Genomic DNA, 23324 nt, shown 5'->3' on the forward strand with positions numbered 1-23324 from the left:
TATATTAAACCATATCTGTTTATCTTTTGAAAGCCATATCATTTCATAACCCCACAGATTAAAACAAGATTTTCCTGTAGAAAAACAAAATCTATCAAGAGGTAAGGAAGCTTTAGGTGTGTTTGCTTTTTCTCTGAAGTTATCTGCACAAAACGGTCTGATCCGGAAAAATCTCAAACTGTAAAAAAATAATTCCTGTCAATAAGTCCCAGACACACAGTGGAGGAACAGAACAGAATTGCCTTTTGCTTCTGCTGTCTGATATTGTGCTTCAAAAGACCCTAAAAAAAATGAGCAGAGCCCTGTGGGTTTCTGACTCTAGGAAAGAAGAGCCTTAAAGGTGATATAAGCCCACCTTATAGCAGATGTGCCTGCCCTGTGTAAGCCTTGAGCTCAGGATTTCATCACCAGGGTCAGCCACTGTCAGCGGATACATGAGCAGCAGCTAACTAGCCAGGCAACAGAACTAGTGGCAGCGATTGCCGGGGTGTTTTGAACCCAGGACAGGACAGGAGGGAGGGAGGTCTGTCCAGTCATTTGCTGGTCTCCAGGGCCAATTATGTCAATTTGTTCTTTTAGAATCTTATTTATCCTATCTATCTGCCCTGAGCTTTGGGGTTGGTAAGCTTAAGTTCCAATTGATCCCCAATGTCTTGGCCACACCCTAACTTACCTGGGCAACAAAGGCAGGTCTATTATGGGACATGATTATCTTGGGCATCCCAAACCTTAGGATGATTTTTTTTTATGATCTTCTTAGCCATTACATTGGATATCTCAATCTTGGTCAATGTATGATGGCTGTCTTCTTTGGCAAATGTGTGGCCTCCTGGAGGCTCAAAATTTCAGCAGATGTCAACAGTCCTTTTTGTCTGTATATTGCTTTAAAGCATACCTGCTGTTAGTATAGACGTTCCCTCTGCCATCTGTAGAGCTTGTATCAAAGCCACAAGTTCAGCGTTCTGGTCAGGCCGCCATCCCTGAAGGGAGGTTACTGGCCCAGATCATTTGCTTCCTGTCCACCAATGTTGCCCCCGCCTTCCGCTTACCTTCAGTCTTGTGTACCTGCTTAGCTCGGACTGCCAGCCTTGTGCCCCTGGCAAGCTTCGCCCTCATTTTCGGCTCTGCCTGGCACAGCTTAGCCTGCCATTTTGCCATTTGCCTGTCCTTTATGCAGATGCTGGTAGGATCCTTAGTCCATCGACGTCAGCCCAGCACAGGAGCAGTAGTCTGGCACAGGAGGGCACCTGTGGTAGCATGGTGACTGCTGTATCACAGTCTGACATGGGTGAGGGGAGCAAGACTGTAGAGTGAGCAGTCAGGGCTCATGCAGGCTTTAGAGCAAGCACAGCACCAAGGCAGTTGCTAGGAGGTGAGGATTTCTTCAGCGGTGATGGCAGGGAGAGGTGGTCATCCTGGTGAGGAGGGCGTGGTAGAGGCAGAGGCAGACAAGCAGCCTGCGTCTCCTGCAGAACTGAAAACAGCAGCGAAAGCAAAAGTCCCTCGTTTGGTCAACAAAAGGCTTTGGTCATACATTCAGAAGTGACCAGGGAGGAACGAGTCATTTATTTGTCTTTTTCCCAAATTTCTAGTTCGTAAGGTGTCCAGTTTGTATTCTTTACTCAGTTCCAGTGTTCCTCTTCATTTGTCTTTGATCTTCTGTTGCCCAGGCTCCTAATCTGTCTGAGTCCTATCTTTCTTTTGCTTCCCGCCTCTCTCTCTTTCGCTTCCCTTTCTCTGTCCCTCGTTTAACATTTTTTTTTTGTCTCTCCAAATTTTACTAGGTATAATCTTGTGACCTATCTACTTGCTGTAACTTTTTCTTATATCTGATGTTGCCTGTCCTATGTAGGCCATGGCTACTGCTGTCTGCTGACCTTCAGAGGTTGGGTAAAATGCCTGTAAACTTTTATTAATCATTTAAGGAGCATAGATTGTAACTGGTCCCTGGAGAACCTCTCTTACCTTGGCCGAATTAGTGGGGTGCCTTGCAGCCCCCCCCTGAGATTTGCCATGAGCTCAGCATTTTGACTGTCAGTTTCTCCCTTTAAGAATTAATTAGACATTATCATGTAGAAGAATGAAGATAGATCCATATTTATCTCTATGCACAAAACTGAAATCCAAACAAATTAAAGACTTTAACATAAAACCAACAATATTGAACTTTTTATAGAAGGAAAAAAAGTTTAAAATTCATTTTCAAACACAGCCTCAGTGGCATAGACATTGAGAGAAACAATCAATAAATAAGATTTTTAAAACTGAGACGCTTTTTGTATAGCAAAGGATATAATCAACGGAATGTAATATCAACCTGTAGAATGGGGAGGTATCATGAGACATATAAGGAACTTAGGAACTTAATCCTCATAAAAACAAACATTTCAGTACAATTATGTCACAGACCAAAACTGTAAATTCTCAACAAATGAACTTGAAATGACTGAAAGATATTTAAAATTTGCTTAAATATAACATCCTTAATCATCAGGGAAATGCAAATTAAACAATTCTGAGATTTTATCTTATTCCTGTAAAACTGACCAAGATTAAAAATATCATTTGACAATTTATGCTTACAGCTACTTTGAACATTAGCATGGTGGATTTTCAGAATTAGATAACATATTACCTTAAAAACTTAGCGACATCCTTTATATTATCATTGACAGAATCTGAAAACAACCCAAAATGCACCTTTTTATATTAATAATAAATGAGAATCTTTGCCATGTTTTTTTTTAAAATAGCCATAAACATTATAAAGAGTCAAAAGGGCCATTTTAACTCAACCTCATCATTCAGTAACACCCCCTTTGCCATCGTAGTGGGGTGAGAGGCTTTAGCAGATCTTTGCCTTGTGGGGCAACTCGGGGCCCCCACCTTATCACAAGCATTGTGAGCAGACAAGTGTTAAATTCAGATCTAAACATGGGCTGGCTTAGAAGCTCAGCTGGGCTGTTCATATGGCCCTGGCCCTGTGCCAGGCCTTTTACAGCAATAGTTCTTGAAGACAGTGTAGTCCTGCATCCATCTAAACAGAGCTGGGAATTTACTTTCCTCTGGACACACTGCATAGTAAGAAATATAGAAACCAACAATCTGTAGGTTTTTTTATAAGCATATTATTTTAAAGTGACTTAATTTAATTTTCCCAATTTTTAAACCAGAGGCTTTTACCTGGATGCAGCACATGATGACTGGTATAGAGCATCCCCGGAAGACAGATGTTATCAGGGCTGGTAGGCCCTTTTAATGTCAGCTTACTCCATTACCTGCCACTCCTGAATCCACATTCACCATTTACCAACAGCCACAGGGATATTTACTTGCAATCTCTTGCCCTACTGCCAAAATGGAAAGGTCCAGGTTCTTTAGGGGACCTTTGCTTTTTAATAGGGTATCCGACCCCAGAGAAACAGCCTACTGTAGGTTCCCAGGCTTACTGGGTCCTGTGGGGAGGAATTAGCACCAGCTTGGACCCAACTGGCTGGCATGTGTCTCCACAGGAGGCCTTAGTTCTGTGACCCTGGCGTTAGCACCAGCTATTTCCCCTGGGCAAGGGCCACAGATCTTTGGCACAAGGTTTTACATGGCATTTGCAGATGGGGGCTGCCATTCAATCTCTAGCACCTTATTTTCCAGGGAAAACAAGCCTTCTCCACAGGGAACCCCACTGGGGATCCTTCCAGGACCTGGCTTCAGTCTCAGCTCTGTCCATAGTGAGCTCCTAGTTGTATAGCACAAGCTTCCCATACCCCACCTCAGTACTCACAGCAATCTAGCAGCTTTTCTCTGAATGGGATTCCAGAGGCCCCAGGAGGAATTCCCTCCAGGGAACTTGTGAGGTCAGGATTGGTCCACCGTCTGGAAGCCTCAACTCAGTTCCTCTTTAGCCCTCACACTGCCAGTAGCAGCTGTGAAGACCTTTGCACTGGCTGTAGGGGGAGGGAACACCTTGGACTGTCTAAGGCAGCCCTCCTCCCCCAGTCCTCCCCTGCGGTGCTGGTGGACTTCAGGTCAGCAAGAGAGGACTTCACTCTCAGCACAGGGATTTCAGGGGGTGCCCACAGCTGCCCCCTTTTCTGACTTGGGCCAGGGTTGCTGCCATGCCCTGCCCTGCGTCCTGCTGAGAAGTTTGCTCAGAGGCCAGGCTGCCTGCCTAGGCCTGGCTCCAGGCTGCGCCGCAGGAGATCACAGCCCTGCTCCCTCCCCCCTTGCAATAGCAAGCAGGGCAGTTCAGCAGCACAGCCTAGAGAAGTAAAGGAGGGGCAGACTGTCAGCGTTCCTTTTGGATTTTCATAGAGTTGGGGTCAAAGAGGTGGTTATTTACTGCCCCATGGTACCAGATTTAGACTCGAGTACAAACAGATATACAAAACAAAGAACATATTAAGCACAAAAATACACAGACAATACAGATGCGCCGGCTCGGATTCGGCGTAATGCCGAAAGCAAAATTTCAGACGGAGACAATGGGAGTCCAGACCTCCCTTCTCCAACCAGATCCACGTATCTTTCCGACACGGGTTGAGCCCCGAAGGCTCCAGACGCCCCTGGAACGTCTTCCAAAAGGCTGCGAGGGAAAGTCCGAACTCGTCAGTTCCTTTCTACCTCGCCAGATTCAGAGCACTCAGATCTGAGCGTACAGAGCTTAACAAAGAACACAAATGACACAGACACAGACTAACGAATGGGTGCTGGCCAGCTTACCTCCCGGTGGTGGGTCGGTAGCTCCTGGGTGAAGGTCTTCAATTCCCGGCCAACGCACCAAATGAAAGACCCTCAGAGAGGACCTTTCCTCTCTGATGAAGACCCCAGAACCAGGACACTCCGAGACCAGGCCACAGGATGCAATTAGCAAGAGGTTTATTGAGTAAACACAGGTACCTGCGGGCAGCAAGTCTTTCGGAGGACTTGCGCACCTGCCAACTGGAGGACGGGCTTTTTATAGGGAAGAGCAAAAAGCAAGTTTACAGAAGCAAAAGCGTGGTTATCGATCGACCGGAATGAGGCGGGGGCATGAATGGTTTCCCCTCTTAGCATGGGTGTCAGCAAGAAGCAAGTTTACAGAAGCAAAAGCGTGGTTATCGGAATGTGGCGGGGGGCATGAAAGGTTTCCTCTCTCAGCATGGATGCCTGGCAACAGTCATCCTGTTCCTATCTTATAACTAACCTGCTTTGTTGACATCCTATCTTATTGACATCTTGCCTTGCAGTCTTCCTATCTCTATCTCCTGTTCTCTCAGGCACCTGGGATGTTCTTACGGGAGCAGGCTGGCTGCTGATCCGGAGATTTGTTTAAAACAAACAGGACGTTCCCCCGGGAGCATGCTAGCTGCGGGTTTTGAGGAGGGGGTCTGTAGGGTCTTTCAGAGGAAGCTGTCCAGGTGTGTGGGGCCAACCAATACAGGATGTCCAGGACAGGATATCGGGAGGGTAAAATGTTAGGGCATGGCATTCTTTATGCTTTTTTGTGAGTCAGGTTCTCGCTATGTAGCCTAGGTTGGCCCCAAACCTAATGGTCCTCCTACCACAGCTTCCCAAGTGCTGGGATTACAGTTGTATGCCACAGTGGCAGGCTGAGGGACATCATAGTTTACTCAAGTGCTCAGTGTATCTGGTTTTGAATCCAGGTGCTAGGCAGAACCTTTGAGCAGGGATCATTCAACTTCTGTTTGCTTCAGTTTCCTGGTTTACAAAATAAAGATAGTAATTATTGTTCCTTGTTGTTGTTGTTGTTGTGTGAGAGAGATTCTGTGTGCATACGCTTGTTGCTGTGGGGTTTTCATGTGTATGTGTATGTGGAGAGAGAGGCTGGGTGTCTGTTTTGATGACTTTCCACTATACCTGAAATTTGATTTGGTAAGACTGTCTGATTAATCAGCTTCAGGACCCACCTGTCTTTGTCTCACAACTTCCAGCACTGGGGTTGGTTACAGGCATGTGAAGTCTTTTTTTTTGTTTTTTGTAGTTGGTTCTGGTAATCTGAACTTGTCTTCATGCTTAGATAGCAAGACTTTATTGACAGAGCCATTCCTAGCCCCACTATTACTCCCATTTGTACAAGAATTGAATTAGTTTCTTTTTGGTTTTGCTTTATGTGGTTTGAGAGAGGGTCTTATGTCGTCCTGGTTGGTCTTGAATCCACGATATAATCAAAGCTATCTTGAACATCTGATCTCCTGCCTTCACCTCCTAATGCTAGAATTGCAGGCATGCACCACCATGTCTACCTTATGAATTAATATTTGTAAATATGTATACCAGTATCACTAGTAAAAGTTTAATGATGACTGTTAAATCAATCAAATAAATAACACAATAAGGCAGGAGGCATTTTCAGATATGAGATCTGGATTACTGAGCGCTAGTGTGAGTCAGAACGCTGGACAGCTCCCAAAACTTTTTGTCCGCCATATTGGTTGCTGGAGAAACGCTCTGCCTGAAAGGCAGCTATCAGCTTTTATTCTTTATGACCCGGAATTGGGGGTTCTCCTCAACACCCTTGCTTTCTGTGGTGTGAAGGAATCCACAAAGCTCTTCACCATGACGGCTCAGCTTGGGTAGGCAGTGACAGTGAGAAGTGTGTCTGTTCCCACTGGTGTGCTCTTATAGAAACATTCCTTCTCACGAGCAAGGATTGTGTCACAGGTGTGGTGGGGGACCCAGAGGCTTGTGTATGGTGTGGATGGGAGATAGGAGCCCCACTGCTTCTTCCCAGAGTAATCATTACGGACAGAGACAGGGCTAGGGGAAGTGGAGCAGGAATGGAGACATTAGAAGGTTCCTGCAGTTGAGATGGAAGCTAAGGTCTCCATGCAGCTCATACACCTTAGAACCAGAAGGCTTTCCCTCCCCTTACCTCAGAGTTACTCCAGCACCACTCCAGATCCAACCAGCCCAAACCTTGCTGGTGAGCGACTTGTCAGGAGGAGACGGGAGCACAATGGCTCTTATCTCTGGGCCCCCTCTGTGCACCGAGGCTCTGAAACCCTTCACCTCAGCTGATCCTCCCCAGAACCCTGTGAGGTGGACATTGCCTGTTTATTTTACTGTTGGGAAAACGGAGGTTCATAGAAGTCCAGTCACATTTCTGGAGGAAAACCATGGGCAAATCATGAGTTTTTGGTCTTTTCTTTCCAAGAAATGCTATTCTCAGTGCTTGGAGTGGATAATTGTCTCATTGCCACTTTCTTTTGCTATAGATGGGCCCTGCTGAGTCACAGTGTCACGGTTGCAGTGACAAATTCCTTAATAGTTAGTCCTGTGAGTGAAGATACTTTCAGTAGTTGAAGTCTTGGGTGGACGGCAAAGCTCAGTGGTAGAGCTCTTGTCTGCCATGTGCAAGGTCCTGGGTCCCATCTCTAGCACTGAAGAAAAGAAGCCAAAAGCTTTTAAAATCCTTTTCAGCTGTGGGTGAAATGAGTACCCCCTTAGACACCAGCTCCGTTAGAGCCACCCATACCTGGCCCCATTTGCTAACATCCATCTCTCCCCTTCCCTCAGAGGAGGTGGCTGAAGGTAAGAGCGCCATCCTTATTGGCATGAGCCAGTGGAGCTCCAATGACCTGGTGGAGCAGATTGAGACCATGGGGAAGCTGGAAGAGCATCAAGGTGAGCCTCTGCCTCTCCCAAGACTGGCTGTGCATGTGTGTGTTACAGGGTGGGGGTGGAGGCTGCCCTTTGTGCCTGGGACATATAAGACTCTTTGAGGGACCGTATGTGGGGGCTGACTGGGACAAAACAACCCCAGGGCACTTCAATAGGACACCTCTTCTGTCCTCAGAGTAGCGCTCAGGAGCCACGGGTAATCAAGGGTTATCTAGGTCAAACTGTTAGAATTCTAGGTCTATGGGATTGAAATCATTTAGATAGATAGACTTCCAGGAACTAACCTGCTCACAAGACCTGCGTGAGTCCCTTCCCAAGGGAGTAGTCACAGCCCAATCACTTCCTAGCAGGCTCCATCTTTAAGATACTCCATAGTCTCCAAGCTATTACACTGGGAACTAAGCTCCCAGCATATGAACTTTTGGGAACAGACACATCCAATCCCTAACATCCATTTCATTTTTCCGATCCTTTCTCGACCAGACCAAAACACTCGATGGTTTTAGTCTGGGCAAGCCAGAGTTGCTAAGTAGCCACAGCCAACCTAATCAGGAGTTGCCCAGAGAAGGTGGTGTTAGCCCAGCCCAAGAAAATGGCCATTGTGCTCCAGAATTCACTCCTTTTTTTTTTATCCCAAATCCCTTCTGTTTTGAATTAGAGCTTGTTCCATGCAGAAGTACCTATCCTGAGAGACAGGCAGGCTCAAGTTATTGTTTTCATTTTAAGAATGAAGAAGCTACGAGAAACTGGGTCTGGGTCTTATTTAAGGTCCTTCTAGGCTGGGACACTGTCTCTAAATTGGCCTTAGGGGCCAGATGAAGACTGGAGCCTTCCTTGAATGTAACAGTAATCTAGGGGCCATTTAAAGAGTTGGTTCTACTGGTGTGGTTGAGAGTGCCCAGCCACGTATTTTTGGCTGGGTCCTCAGTCTGCTCTTTGCTTCACCCCAGGAGCTCAGAAGGAATCCAGAATGGTTCCCATATTCTGGATCCCACTCTCCAGCCAGGCTTAGTAGCCACAAAAAGACAAACCCAGGTCTGTAGTCACTGCTCAGTTGGCTTTTCCTCCTCGCTTCCACCCCCACCTGTCTGCTAAGGCTCATGTGACTCAGACCCAGTGTGAGCTCAGCAGGGGTGAGGGAGAGACAGTGCAAACGGTGAGGGTGGTGTGGTGGTGGGTGGGGGGAGTGGAAGGGGAAAGAAAGCAGAAGGAAGGTTCATGGGTCAGGCAGAGCCTCTGAAGTATAAGGTCTGTACAGGAGCCTCCGTCCTGCCACATATCAGGAGCTCTCCGAGTCTTGTTTTATTCAGCTGCAGTGTGGGGGTACGAGTAACACGGGTGTGCGAATTATGAGATCATGCTTTCAGTAATGCAATCAGGTCATTATGATGATGAGTGAACCATCTTGCACTTCATCAATATGCGCCTGCCAGCTTCAAGCTTTCTGCCCTTCCATTCACATCTCATCCGGAGGACCCCTTCATGGTAGTGCCTGGCTGATGGCCTTACCTCCAAACAGGAGCTCGTAGGGGCTCCAGACTCCTGTTTGCTGGCAACACCCTGTCTGCATGACTAAAAGACCCCTTGTCTCCACAACTTCTCAATGCTGCTGACCTTCCACTGCCCCTTGAATTATCTTTTGCTTTCCATCTTTTCTGTCCACCACCATTTCTATCACGCCACACAGGCACTTCTTGGCCATCCTAACGTCCGAACTTTGAGGGTGCTGGCCCTGGGGAATGTGTACCTGTGTGCACGTGATCCTGGGTTATGCTTCTTTTCTTTTTAAACTGTGACCACATCTTGGTCTCTTGGTCACCCAGTTGTCTGTTCTGTGCATTTCTTCATGTCTTAGACCACGCACATGTCCCCAGAGAGACTGCTCTCTCTCTCTCTCTCTCTCTCTCTCTCTCTCTCTCTCTCTCTCTCTCTCTCATTTTTTTAGACAGGGTCTCTTTATGTGTTCCTTGCTTTCCTGGCCTCACTCTGTAGACCAGGCTGTCTCAAACTCACAAAGATCCTTCTGCCTCTGTCTTCCAAGTCTAGTTGCTCTTGTTTTTCTTTCTCTGAACTGGGGGATTTCAGTCACCTTGAATATTTTTATGCTAAACCTACAGTTCATGGTTTCTATTCCCCATGGGTGGTATAAATTTAGACCCCACACCCATAAGTGGCACAGACTTAGGGTGTTAATTACTCATGTGTGACTTTTTCTTTCTCACTGTCTGTGAATGTTTTTTTGGTTGCTGTCCCAAAGGAATGGTGTCTGACTCTCTCTGTGTGTATGTAGATGTGAATTTTTGTGTATATATGTATGTATATATGCATTTATATGTACATATATGTGTTTGTGTGTAAGTTATGTGCAATTGTATATATGTATGTATTTAAGTGTTTGTATATATTTGTGTTTGTGTGTATGTTTATGTTGTGTGCATTTGTATATATGTATGTGTGTTTAAGTGTTTGTATATTTGTGTTTGTGTGTATATTGCATATATATGTGTATGTGTTTAAGTATTATGTGTATATGTGTATTTGTGTGTCTATGTGTTTGTATGTATGTGTATATTGGGGTATGTGTGCATATGTGTAAGTATTCTTTTATGGATATCACATTCCTTCAAGGATCCACTTTAGCTCCTCACCATCCACAGACTGGGATCAAATCTCGAGTTGGCAGCTTGTACTCAGTCCTTAGCCTGGGAGCCTCCATCCTGGGAGCCGGGATTCCAGGATCCCGGGTCTGGGTCTGCTCTGTGCAGATGTTATCTTCCTCTCCAGGGCTCTTCTGGCTTTGTTTCTGTCCTTTGCCTGTCATTGCTCTTTATTGTAGGCCAGGCTACAGATTCACATTTGAGGTGATGTATATTTCACTAAAAAGAGATCTTAGGTGTGAGCCCTGTGCATTTTAGTTATTAGTTGATCATTACTTGTTCTATTTTAATTAGCATTTTTATTGTTGTAAAATCTACAGAGCATATTTTTAAAAATATGTTCAGTGTCTGGGTCAGCAGCATGACGTCACATTGCTGTCTGGCTGTCCTCATGCAGCATTAGAACTTTGTTACCATTCCAGACTGACATGCTGTATTGAGCACCAATCCTCACCCCTCAGCCCCTGACAGATAGCAGGCTGCTTCCCATCTCTTCTCTAGGCCCCTCAGAAGTAAGATCATACGGTGTTTGTCCTTTTGTAGCTGGCTTTTTTATTAGCATAATACTTTTGAGATTCATCCATGTTGCAGTATGAATCAGGACTTTATTTCATTTTGTGACTGAATAATTTTCCATTGTATATTCCCAGTGTGTTAATCCATTCATCTATTGATGGACATTCAGGTTTCTACCTATTGTGATTAATGCAGCTGTGAGCATTAGCGTACAAATACCCACCTTCTTTCTCGACTACGTTCTTGTTGGAAGAAAATCAAACAATAAAAACAAAGCCAAAACCTTCCTTCCTGGTCCCTTTCACCTTAGACCTCCTTGTACAGCTCTCCAACTGACATAGTTCAGTGGCTCAAATTAGACATTAGTGTTGCAAATCACTTGTTTTTTTTTCAACTTAGCAGTAGCCTTGAAGAGCTTTTTCGATGGCAAACAGATTCATCCCATTCTTTTTGTCTGCAGTATTGTACAATAGATGCACCATCATTTACATAGACATTCTGTAGTGACAGATATTTTTCGTTATGAGAAGAATGCTTAAAGGTTTATTTCATTTTTTAAAGTTATATATACCTGTGTATGCTGTGTGTGGTTAGATGCACATGAATGTAGGTGCCCACAGCAACCAGACAAGGGCATCAGGTCTCCTGGAGCTGGAGCTATAGGTGGTTGTGAGCTTCCTGACATGGATGCTGGGAATCAAACTCAGGTTCTCTACAAGAGCAGTGTGCATTCTCAGCTACTGAACTCTCTCTCTCTCTCTCTCTCTCTCTCTAGCCCCTCTTCTTAATTTATTATTGTTGTTGTTATTGTTATTATGAGTGTGTATGTTGAAACAGCATCTGACTGTCCCAGAACTCACTATATAGACCAGGTTGACCTTGAACTCACAGAGATCTGCCTACCTCTGCCTCCACAGTAACTACTTTCTTAAACACATTTTTTACCCATCTTCTATTGGAATATTTATCTTTTGCTTATATGTCCTTACATGTTCTAGATGTATCTTATTTTCTGCTATTGAGTGAGTTACTTTTCTCAAGACCAAGACCCAAAGCCTGACAGGAACCACCTTAAAGGAGAGAAGGTTATTTTGTCTCCGGATACAATCTATCCGGTCTGAGCAGGGACCACACCTTCCTGGGTCAAGAAACAGAGACAGGAACATGTCTGGACTCAGCTGGCTTTTTCCTTTTTTTTTTTTGTCTTAACAGGTGTCTATGTGTGGTATGTGTGTCTGCATGTTTATACATGTGCATGCCACACATGTATGAGACCAGAGTTTGGCATTAGGTGCCTTTCTCAATCATTATCTACTTAGTGTATCGAGGCAGGGTTTCTTGAAGTTTACTCATCTGGTTCGTCTGTCTAACTAGCTTGCTAGGGGCTGATATCACAGGCAGACTGCCACACCTACCCACATTTATGTGACTGCTGAGGGTCTGAACTCGTAGTATGATAAAAGTGACAATCAAAATGAACCATCACAGCTGCATATTTGAAATTTTGCTTCTTCGAAATCTTGTACCAGCATGAACAGTTTGTCAGCTGAGTCTTTTGGGTTTTTCAATGTGCCATATCATCGAAAAATCTTAGCAGTTATATTCTTGCCAATATTTACACTACTTATTTTTCTTTGTAAATTGCATCATATAGCTATCTTAGAAGTTTGCCTCCATATTTACTCCAATCTCTGTAACAGGGCAACCCACTTAAGGGAGCAATTTATTTACTTTCATTTATGTGTTTATGTGTCTATATACATGAATTTATCTGCACCACATGCATGCAAGTGCCTGTGGAGGCCAGCAGAGGACATCTGATTACTCAGAACTGGAGTTCCAGGTGGCTGTAAACTGCCATGTGGGTGCTGGGAACTGAACTCGGTTCCCCTGGAAGAGAGCAAGTGCTCTCAATCACTGAGCCATCTCTCCAGCCCCAGTGATCCACTTTTAGTGCCAAAATCACAGTTCACAATAAAAATATCACAAATTTGTACAACAGGTACCTGAGGTGTTTGTATCCCTAGACCAGTACCTAGCAGATAAAATCATGGCAGACTTTTGTTTGATTCTGATTGTGGTAATGTCACCCACTTGACAAGAAAGGACAGTCCTTACCTTATGGTTTCAGAAATGCCCACCATCAGGTTGAAAAAAAGAAAACTTTCTTAAAAATTATCTTTTCTAGTTTCCCAACTGTTAGTATTCATTCTTCTCCATCATTCTCAAATCTTTTTGTCAAAGATTTACCAATTTTGAAAAAAAAGTATGGTTCTTAGTTTTATTTTTAATCAGCTCTACTGCCAACTCTTTTTTTTTCTATTTAATTTATATAAATTGATATTGCTTTTATTTTATGACTTCCCCTCCTACTCTCCATGTGATCCAGTTTAGAGAGAACAGAAGACACTCACCAGTCTTTTCTGAGGCGTTGGGGCGGGGGTTACATTTTCAGTGGGAGATTAATTTTGCAAATATCTTTTGATGATTTTTTTTCCTTAAAGGAGACTCCTCCATTGTACAAGTTTTGCTCACCACAAAACAGGCATCCTGCCCACTGGTCCATCTCACAGGTCTGAATAAGGAATCTTCTTACTCAGTCATGCCCAAGGAGTTCAAAACCTCCGTTTTCTTCTTGATCTAATGAATACTCAGAACCATTTATAAAAATCTTGGTGAATGGATTATTTTTTATTGTCAATTTGAAATTTTCAGTACCTTGTGGCTAAAATGTTTGATTTTTAAGTATTATTTCTTCAAGGCCCTTTCTTGTTTATTGTATGTTTTCCCCTCTCTGAACATTCCTTACAGTTTTTGTTTTGTTTTTGTTTTTTGAGACAGGGTCTCTCTGTAGCTCAGGCTTCCTGGAACTTGCTCTGTAGACCAGGCTGATCTCACAGAGACCCGTCTACCTCTGCTTCCCTAGTACTGGATTAAAAATGTGTTCACTACAGAAGGCTTCCATGATGTTTTTAAAAGTAAATTTCCTCTGCTTGTAGGTTCTATTTTCTTTATCTTTTAGTTCAAATATATCAACCTTTCTCCTTTCAGTTTTTTAATACCTTTGATTGGCATAACCAATTTTTTTTTTTTTACACATCCTTTTCCTGTATTTCTAAAAACTTGCATTTTTAAACATTTATTTGCATGTGTGCCTGTGTGTCGAGCAGGAGACAGTTTCTGAAAGTCTGGTCTTTTCTTCTACCATATGGGTTCTGGGGCTCAAACACAGGTCAGGCTTGGTGACAAGGGGCTATACCCCCTGAACCATCTGGCCTGTTCAACAAGTCCAGGTGTTTTTAAGCATGCCTTTGTTTTGCCTTTGAATGCAATGTCAGTTCCATCCAGATCTTTTTCAGTAGCTTTCTTGCATGCTGTGTCTCTGGCGAGCAGTCGGAGGTAAATGTAATCCTCATTCCTGGGTGGAGAGCCTGGGGTTTCTGTCCCTGAAGCTGTCAATGCTCCAGTGTTCTCTTTGCATTCTGCTCACACTTTCTGAGTGGGATTCACTGGCATTGTTTGTGCGCTGGCCCCTGGATGTTCTCATCATGGCTGGGAAGTTTCCTTTTCATTGTTCCTTCAATTCAAGTACATTTTTCCTGTTGGCCCTTCCAGTGCTTATGCTGGACTGATGCAAGAATTTTTGCAGTGGCATTTCAATTTCGAACTTGTCCTTATCCCTCACACCCCACCTTTTTTTAAATTTATTTTTTATTTATTTTAAGAGAGGGTCTCACTATGTAGCTCTGGTTGCCCTGGAACTCCTTGTATAAAACAGGTTAACCTTGAACTCACATGCATGCCTCGCCTCCCAAGTGCTGGGATTAAAGGGGTATGCCATTAATATCTGACTAACTTGTCTGTATTATTTCTTGGTCCTGTTTGGGTTCTGGGTGGTTTTCCTTAGCTCTAATCAGCAGCTAGTCCATTTTCTCTTCCTCGGCGCTTTCTGTCGGCATCTGTGGAGCGGGTTTCATTTCAGCAATCATCTTCCCACTTTCTTATGCTCCCATCCGGTTTTGGTTTTCACCTAACCCGGCATTGCGTCATTGAGACCACAGGTTCATTCTATGTTTTCTGAAGTTCCCTTTTGCTCTACTAAATCTCTGAGTTTCCTGTTGATTGGAGATGGGCGAGAACAGACCACACACTTGAGGTGTGATCAATTAGCCACGGCTTGAAAGCGAGATCACTGCACAGGGCAGTGGCTTTCTGATTCCATTAGCTCAGGAACGTGCAGCCCCTGCGAACGCTGTCCAAGTGAAATACCTCTTGCCAAATTCTATTTTTAAGCTGAGGTATAATTCACGTGCCATAGAATTCACTCTTTCAAAGTGTTCATCCCGTGGTTTTTGTATGTCTGCGCATAGCCATTCACTGTTACCTACTTTCAGAACATTCTTTGCCTCCCCCAAAAGAAACCCCTTTCCGCTTGAGGATCACTGAGACCCTTGTCGATGGACTCCAGCAGACGTGGCCCTTTGTGTCTGACTTCTCTCCGCTGTTATCGCTTTCCGAGCCTCTCCTCTATTGGAGCACATATCAGTGCTCCATCTTATCTTACGTTCCCTGTTACTCCATGGTGCAGACACACCACACGCTTCCACTTTTTGGCTGTGTGCATGTGTGTGTGTTAATGTGTGTACCCACACGTATGTGTGTATACATGCAATCAACCCTCTTGATACATACCTAAGCGTTAGAATTTTTGTCCAATATGGGAATTTTGTTTAACTTTTTGAAGAACTGGCAGCATCTTCCAAAGCAGGCGCCCCTTTCACATTCCCTCTGGCGACATGAAAGGGGCCTGGGTTTCCAGATCCTCCCTGATGCTCGGTGCTCATATCCGCTGCCTTTTAGGTTATTGCCTCCTAGTGAGTGCTTTGGATTTTCATTTCCCTAATGGCTAGTTATGTTAGCATCTTTCATGCGATTACTGGCTGTTTGCTTTCCTTTTGGAGAACTTTCCAATCCTTTGCCCGCTGGTTGTCTTTATTCTGTTGAGCCGTGAGGGCTCCAGATGCACCCCAACACTGGCACCCGACCAGATGTGTGACTTACAGATGTTCTCTCCATCTTGTTGGTGGTCGTTTCGTTTCCTTAACAGTGCCTTTTGAGGCCCAAAGATTTAAAATTTTCTTGAAGTTCGAATAATCCATTTTCATTGTCTGTGCTTTTGGTCCCACAGCCAAGAAACTATTACCTAACCCAAGAGCCTGACGATTTATATGCTTTTAGAATTTTATAGTTCCAGCTCTTATACTTAGGGTTTTAAAAAATTAATGCTTTCAGAGTTTGTTTTGTGCATGATATGAGATAGGGATTCAGCTTTATTCTTAACTGCTTTTCATTTTTAAAGTCTTATGTGTATCTGTGCACATCTCTGTGTGAAGGAGGCTAGAGGCATCATATCCCCCGGAGGTGAAATTGCAGGTGGTCGTGAGCAGGTCCTCTGCAAGAGCAGCAAGCTCTCTTGACCCCTGAGCTGTCTCTCCAGCCCCTCAGCTATACTCTTTTTTTTATTTATTAAAGATTTCTGCCTCCTCCCCGTCACCCCCTCCCATTTCCCTCCCCCTCCCATAATCAACTCCCCCTCCTTCATCAGACCGAAGAGCAGTCAGTGTTCCCTGCCTTGTGGGAAGTCCAAGGACCTCCCACCTCCTTCCAGGTCTAGTAAGGTGAGCATCCAAACTGCCTAGGCTCCTACAAAGCCAGTACGTGCAGTAGGATCAAAACCCAGTGTCATTGATCTTGACTTCTCAGCAGTCCTCATTGTCCGCTATGTTCAGCGAGTCCAGTTTTATCCCATGCTTTTTCAGACCCAGTCCAGCTGGCCTTGTTGAGTTCCCGATAGATCATCCCCAATGTCTCAGTATGTGGGTGCACCCCTCGGGGTCCTGAGTTCCTTGCTCGTGCTCTCTCTCCTTCTGCTCCTGATTTGGACCTTGGGATTTCAGTCTGGTGTTCCAATTTGGGTCTCTGTCTCTGTCTGCTTTCATCGCCAGATGAAAGTTAATCTCCAGGAGGATGACTATATGTCTTTCTTTGGGTTCACCATCTTATTTAGCTTCTCTAGGATCACGAATTATAGGCTCAATGTCCTTTATTTATGGCTAGAAACCAAATATGAGTGAGTACATCCCATGTTCCTCTTTTTGGGTCTGGCTTACCTCATTCAGGATAGTGTTTTCTATTTCTGTCCATTTGCATGCAAAATTCAAGAAGTCATTGTTTTTTACTGCTGAGTAGTACTATTGTATGTATATATTCCATACTTTCTTCATCCATTCTTCCGTTGAAGGGCATCTAGGTTGTTTCCAGGTTCTAGCTATTACAAACAATGCTGCTGTGAACATAGTTGAGCATATACTTTTGTTGTATGATAGGGCATCTCTTGGGTATATTCCCAAGAGTGGTATTGTTGGGTCCAGGGGTAGGTTGATCCCGAATTTCCTGAGAAACAGCCACACTGCTTTCCAATCAGCTATACTCTTTTGCATATAGGTAATCAGTTGTCCCAGAACCATGTGTTGAAAAAATTTTCGTCCTTATTGTCTTGCTTGGGTATCTTTGTCAAAGTCAGCTGGTCATAGGCATATGGATTTATTTCTAGATGTTCCATCTTACTGAGCTTATGTGCCAGGGAGTTCTGTGTATTTACAATAAAACCAGAGGTAGGACAGCAAAAAAAAATCTGTTTTCTTTTGCAAGATTTCTCTGACTGTTCTGGATTTTTATATGATTTTAGGGTCAGATTGCTCATTTCTGCAAAGGGACCAGCTGGGACTGGCTGACTCTGGAGATCAGCCTGGAGCCTTACTTTCACATGGCATTATCAGTCCTAACACATCAATATGGAATGCCTTTACATTTACCTAGGTCTTCGTTGTTTATCTCTTTAAAACTAATGTGTCTGTGCATGTGCGTATATGTATGTGAGAGTGTGGTATGTGCCCATGTGTGTGCACAGAGGCTGGTAGCAGATGTCCGGGGTCCTGCTCTATTATTCTCTTCTATTCTCTTGAGTCAGGGTCTTTACTGAACCCGGAGCTAGGCTGGTTGCTAGCAAACGCAGCATCATCCTGTCTCTGCCTCCTGCAGCACATGTGGCCACCCTCTACCTTCTACATGTGTGCTAGGATTTGAAATCTGGTCCTTGTGCTTGCACAGCAAAGTGCTCTTTCCTCCTGAGCCATCTCTCCAGCTCCTCTTCTCTAATTTCTTTCAACGATGTTTTATAGTTTTCATTGAACAAGTCTGAGCACTTGTTTCATTAAATTCACTCCTCAATATTTTCTTTTATTGTAACTGGAATTGTTCCTTAATTCCATTTTGACACTGTTTATTGCAAATCTGTGGCAATGCAACTGACCCTCTTTGTTGATCATGCATCCTGAAACCCTGATAGATTTACGTGTGTGTGTGTGTGTGTGTGGTGTGAAGAGCAAAGGGATTTTTTAGGATTTCCTAGATATAAGATCATGTCACCTCCAAATAGAGATAGTTTTGCTCCTTTCTTTCAAGTCTGGTTACATTTTATTTCTCCTAGTCTAATTTCCCTGATCATGCCCTCGAGAGCAATGTTGTACAGAAGTGGAAAGAGCAGAATCTTGTCTCATTCCTGATTGCTTGGGGATGTTTTCAGTCTCTTACCATTACACATATTCATTGCAGTGATGTATTTATTTATGTGTAAATAAGTGTTTTGCAGCATGTATGTCTTTGTGCCACCTTCATGCCTGGTGCTAGCAGAGGTCAGAAGAAGGGGCTGGATCACCTGGAACTGGAGTTAGAATTGGTTTTGAGCCTCTTCGTGGATGTTGAGAATGAACACAGGTCATCTGCAAAAGCAGCAACTGCTCTTAACTGCCAAGCCATCTCTTTGGGGACTTTTGAATGTATCCCTCATCTGTTCCCTCATATTTCTATTCTTTTTTTAAAAATATTTATTTATTTATTGTGTATACAATATTATGTCTGTGTGTATGTCTGCAGGTCAGAAGAGGGCACCAGACCCCATTACAGATGGTTGTGAGCCACCATGTGGTTGCTGGGAATTGAACTCAGGACCTTTGGAAGAACAGGCAATGCTCTTAACCTCTGAGCCATCTCTCCAGCCCCCTCATATTTCTAACTTGTTGGGGGTTATTACTTAGTTGAAGGTGTTGGGTCTTGCCAAATGCCTGTTTATTCTCATCTATTGAGATCCTTGTGTGTTTTTCCTCCTTTGTTCTGTCTCTTTGGTATAGTTGACTTTTATACATTGACTAACTTTTTGAGGTGCTTGACAGGTTCTTCCATGTTGTTAACCTCTTATAGTCAGGGTTCATATCTTCCAGAATCATATATTCTAATAGTCTATGAGCTATCCCTTAGGAGCCATCTATGGTCAGGGCTCTTTTCATTCCTAAATGATCGCCTCATCACTGAAGGCAAAGAAGCAGTCAATGTTACATATCCCTGATAAATTTCTCTTTCCCCATCTCTTCACTCTTTAGCTCTGCTCCCAGCTGTTCACCGCAACTTTAGATTCCATCCCTGCATCTAGACACATGGTTCCCAAAGAGTTGGGCCAATAGCATCAGCATCACTCGGGGACTTGTCAGAAATGCGAGGGCAGGATTCCCACCCGATCATACAGAGCAGCCCAATTCTAGAGGCGCTTAGGAGCCATTTAGCTAGCCCTCTAAGGGACTCTGTTGCTTGTTAACTTAAAGAGTGATTAAGGATTATGATCCCGGACTGGTTCTGGGGATGCACAGCCCCATTTCCCTCCACTCCCCTTGCTGCAGCCGTTGAGTTTGGTAACTTTCTTGCACAGCCTTGGCTTTCCTTTCATGGTTAGCAACATTTGGCATTGTGTTCCACTTGTTTGTAGCTGCCTGTTAGTGGAGCTCTGAGTGATGGGAAATGTTTATTTAGCACAACCTGCTGCCATGTGATCACTAGAAAGGGCTAGGAGACACCACAGGATGAGTAAACAGCTCCTGATTTATTCTTTTTGCATATTTTCATCTTCTAAATGTGTCCTCTTCCTCAGATGTCCACCTTTTCTCACACACAGGGACAGGTGTCTTTGCCTGGCACACACAGGGGTCGGGGAAGGCTCATTTCACTGCCTCATTTATTGTGGATGGATGCCCAACTTCTTGCAGAATTCGGGGCCTCTGGTGTTTCCTCCTGAGCCTGCTGTGTTCTCTGAGCTTCCTCCACATGCCTCAGACCTCACCCTGCAGAGCTGAGCCTAGGCTCTCCTCTGGACTGAGCTGGCTTTCTTGGTACTTGACCTTTGTAGTCACACACCCGAGAGGGGTCCATAGTCTATGTCTTGCTCCACTGTTGCCATCTTGAAATGCTTAACGGTTTTGGATAAGGTGATTTAATCTTCCATTTTGCCCTGGCTCCTGCCAACTCTGTAGCCATCCCCAGCTCTGTCCTTCAGTACTCTCTGCCTTCTATCTTTTTTTGGGAGGGGGAGGGGGCGTGCTTATGCACAGTTTTGTTTTTCAGAAGACATTTCTTCTTATTTTCCTTGGCTGCTGGAGATTCAGATGGAAGTAATTTATGTTCTTTGTAGAGATTCGGGGCAGAGGAAAAAGTCTGGGCCATGCAATCAATTTACTGTCTTCCTTCTCCACTTCTGTGATGTTCCTAAAGTAGGAGAGCAGTAACATTGGCTGCTGTGGTAGTGGGAACTGAGTCATTGCTACCTGCAGGATGGAGCATAAAACTCCCATCCTGGCAGGCACGGCCATCCTTGTTCCCCACAGTCGTCATTTCCCAGGGCTAGTGAGTTCTCTATTACTACAAGGAATTTAGCATCCTTGAGCAGCTACCATGAAGGACATTAAAAAAGGGGGCATCAAACTATTGCTAAGGCCTGAGATACCAACATCATCTCTGATGGTCTCGGCATTCCTCAGCTCCCCCTCCTATCATTCTGTGTTTCTAGTTCACTAGAGAGGATCAGGGGTAAGCTTGTCGATGATCGCTCAGATCCACCCGGAGCAGCTCCACCTTCATCCTTCCCTGCTCCATCTCTAGTTCTTACTACTCTGGGCTCCAGGAAGCTCCCCTGAGATCCCATCCTCGTCCTGTCTGTCCTGCCCAGCACAGCTCATCTGCCCCTCACTTGCCTATCTGAGCACAATTGTGTCTTTCTAGGTTTGCACTTTCCTTCCACAGCCTGGCATTTAAGTCCGTCTTGACCCCAAAGCAGCCAGTCAGGTGTCCTCGTGCATCCACACATCCCATCCCTCACTCACACGTTACTTTGTGTCACAACCAGTGTAGGTAATTTGGGAAGGGCCTCAGGTTTGATTGATTGTCCATCCTCCAGCTTACTTGAGCTTTTACGGTTCACTTAGTCAGTTGCTCTAACAAGATGGGGGAGAAATAAAGAGAGAGCTAAGAGAATGCAGAGCCTGAGCTGAGGCTCCAGGTACTAAGGAAGCTTGCTGGGGCCATGATAGACCAAGAAGGACACAACAGACATAGGGAGCAAGTGTAAAAGTGAGGAGGAAGGTCTGAGAGACAGGGAGGTTTGGGAAGTGGAAGAAGCTCATCTTTTTTCCTTTCCTTTTTTGTCGGGGGAGGTTAGTATCTCACTAAGTAGTTCAGTCTATCTGTGAGCTGGAGACCCTCCTGCCTGGGTTTCTTGAATGCCTAGGTTCAGGTGTGTGCCACCATGCCTGGTCTACAAAGTTCATTCTCACTGAAGTTGGGGTATTAGGCATTAGATGAGGAATAGAAAGAGGTGGGGGAGTCTTGTGGAGGGCGCAGGGGAAAGAAAACTGAAGCTGAAGGTCCCGCATGGAGGCTGAGGAATAGGGCTTCCTTGGGAATGGCCCTGGGTCTGTGAAATGGATTAAGAAGGGTAGCATTGAGCTAATTTCGGCAGAGCTCATTCTGAAGAGCAATGCGGAGGACTAAAGGAACATTGCCAGGACATAGTCACTGAGGGTTGGGGATTGAAGGTAATGAACTACTACCTGCAGTGAGCATTTGGGGAGTGGCCTGTTTAGGAGGGGCAGGAAGGTCTTTCCTGGCCAGCCTCATTCTTGAACTGACGTAACAGCTGGGCTGAACCTGTTAAGGCTTTCCAAGACCCAGGAACAGGAGCATATCAGGCACATAGGGGCTTTAGCATCTCGTGTCCTGGAAGAACAGATCAAGAATTCCCAGACCTTTCTCCAGGGTCTGAAACTCTCCCAAGGAGACACACAACCTCCCTTTGAATGCAGAGAATGGTTTCTCTTGTTCTGCATGTTTGTTGAAAGAGATTGGTTTGTGGTTATGCATTTTGCACATTTTGTGTCTCTGGGAGGGAGCTGGTGGTTTTCTGGAAGATGGGTGGGAAGAGGAAAGAGATCACTTGGTAATTAGCTAAGAGTCATTAGCACAGTAGGAAGTGTCTTCTCTGGGGAGATGCTGTGGCCAAATCCCCCAGACTGTATGAATTTGAGAAAGGCAAGATTTATGGAACTACAGCCTGAAGCAGCAGTGGCCCTAGCTCCCAGCCCAATCCTCAGCCTCCAACCCCAGCCCCCAGTCCCCAACCTCCAATCCCAGTCCCCAGTCCCCAACCTCCAAACCCCAGACCTGAGCCTTCAACCTCCATCCCCAGCCCCCGGTCCCCAACCTCCAACCCCAGCCCACAACCCCCAGCCCTCTCGCCTAACTCTCTGGCTTATGAGTGCTTCTGGCAGCTTCTGTGATTGAAGCAAGCTTAAGCAGAGACAAAGTGGTTGGGCCCAGGGGCCCTGGAAAGTTCCAGGCCAAGTGGGGTCTCATTTAGGTAATGCAGAGCCAGCTGCACATTTGGTTAATGGCCCACGTCCTGGGAGCCCGCTAATCAGGAAACCGGGTTTCACAGCTTATATAATTCCTCTGACGCTGGTGGTGGCTCTGAGGGGAGATAAAGCTAGTCTAGGCTGAGCAGGCAAGGCCAGCCTGCTGCTGTTGCTGCCCCCCTCATCCCCACCCCATATACATCATTTATAGTGTGGATAGTAGCCCACCATGGTGACAATTCTGTAATCCTAGCATACTGGTGGTGTGGCTGAGACAGGAAGATTGGAATTCCAGGCCAGCCTGGGCAACATGAGACTCTTTCTGAAAAAAACAAGGGGTTGATAGGGGTTGGAGGCAGACCAGGTAGGCTAGGTGGCAAGAATAATGAAGGCATTGTACATATCTGTAATAAATCAAAGAACAAAACTGATAGAGAGAAAACAAGATGGCAGCAGCAAAAAGCAGACTCATGACCTCAGTGTCCTCATCAGTCTCATGGGATACCTGGCTCCAGCATCACTGTAGGCGAACTATGTCTGCAGAAAACACGGCCAGCCTCAACACCCCTTGCTAAGAGTTCCTTCTCTGCTCTCTTCCCAACCACCCTCAGCCTCTCTTCCCCAAAGACCCTCCCCTCACCACCTGAGCCTTCCCAAGAGGCCACAGCCTAGAGATTACAAGAGGCAGAGAGGCAGGGTAATGGGAAGGAGAAGTCCTCATCATGGCCAAGTGATGGAGCCC

General features: G+C 45.0%; 1 protein-coding gene across 3 annotated transcripts in view; it reads left to right on the forward strand.

The window, feature by feature from the left end:
- The window catches only part of Pitpnm3 (PITPNM family member 3), a 97150-nt gene that overhangs the window by 26349 nt on the left and 47477 nt on the right, over positions 1–23324 (forward strand). For all 3 annotated transcript variants that reach the window (XR_012912352.1, XM_075991780.1, XM_075991782.1), the window contains one exon: positions 7513–7620. Coding sequence is in view for 2 of the 3 variants with exons in the window: in XM_075991780.1 (XP_075847895.1) it covers positions 7513–7620 (108 nt within the window). In the remaining variant the exon portion in view is untranslated. The remainder of the gene's footprint in view (positions 1–7512; positions 7621–23324) is intronic.

This window comes from Microtus pennsylvanicus, chromosome 11 (assembly GCF_037038515.1).
Source record: "Microtus pennsylvanicus isolate mMicPen1 chromosome 11, mMicPen1.hap1, whole genome shotgun sequence".
In the NCBI taxonomy this organism is placed as follows: Eukaryota; Metazoa; Chordata; class Mammalia; order Rodentia; family Cricetidae; genus Microtus; species Microtus pennsylvanicus.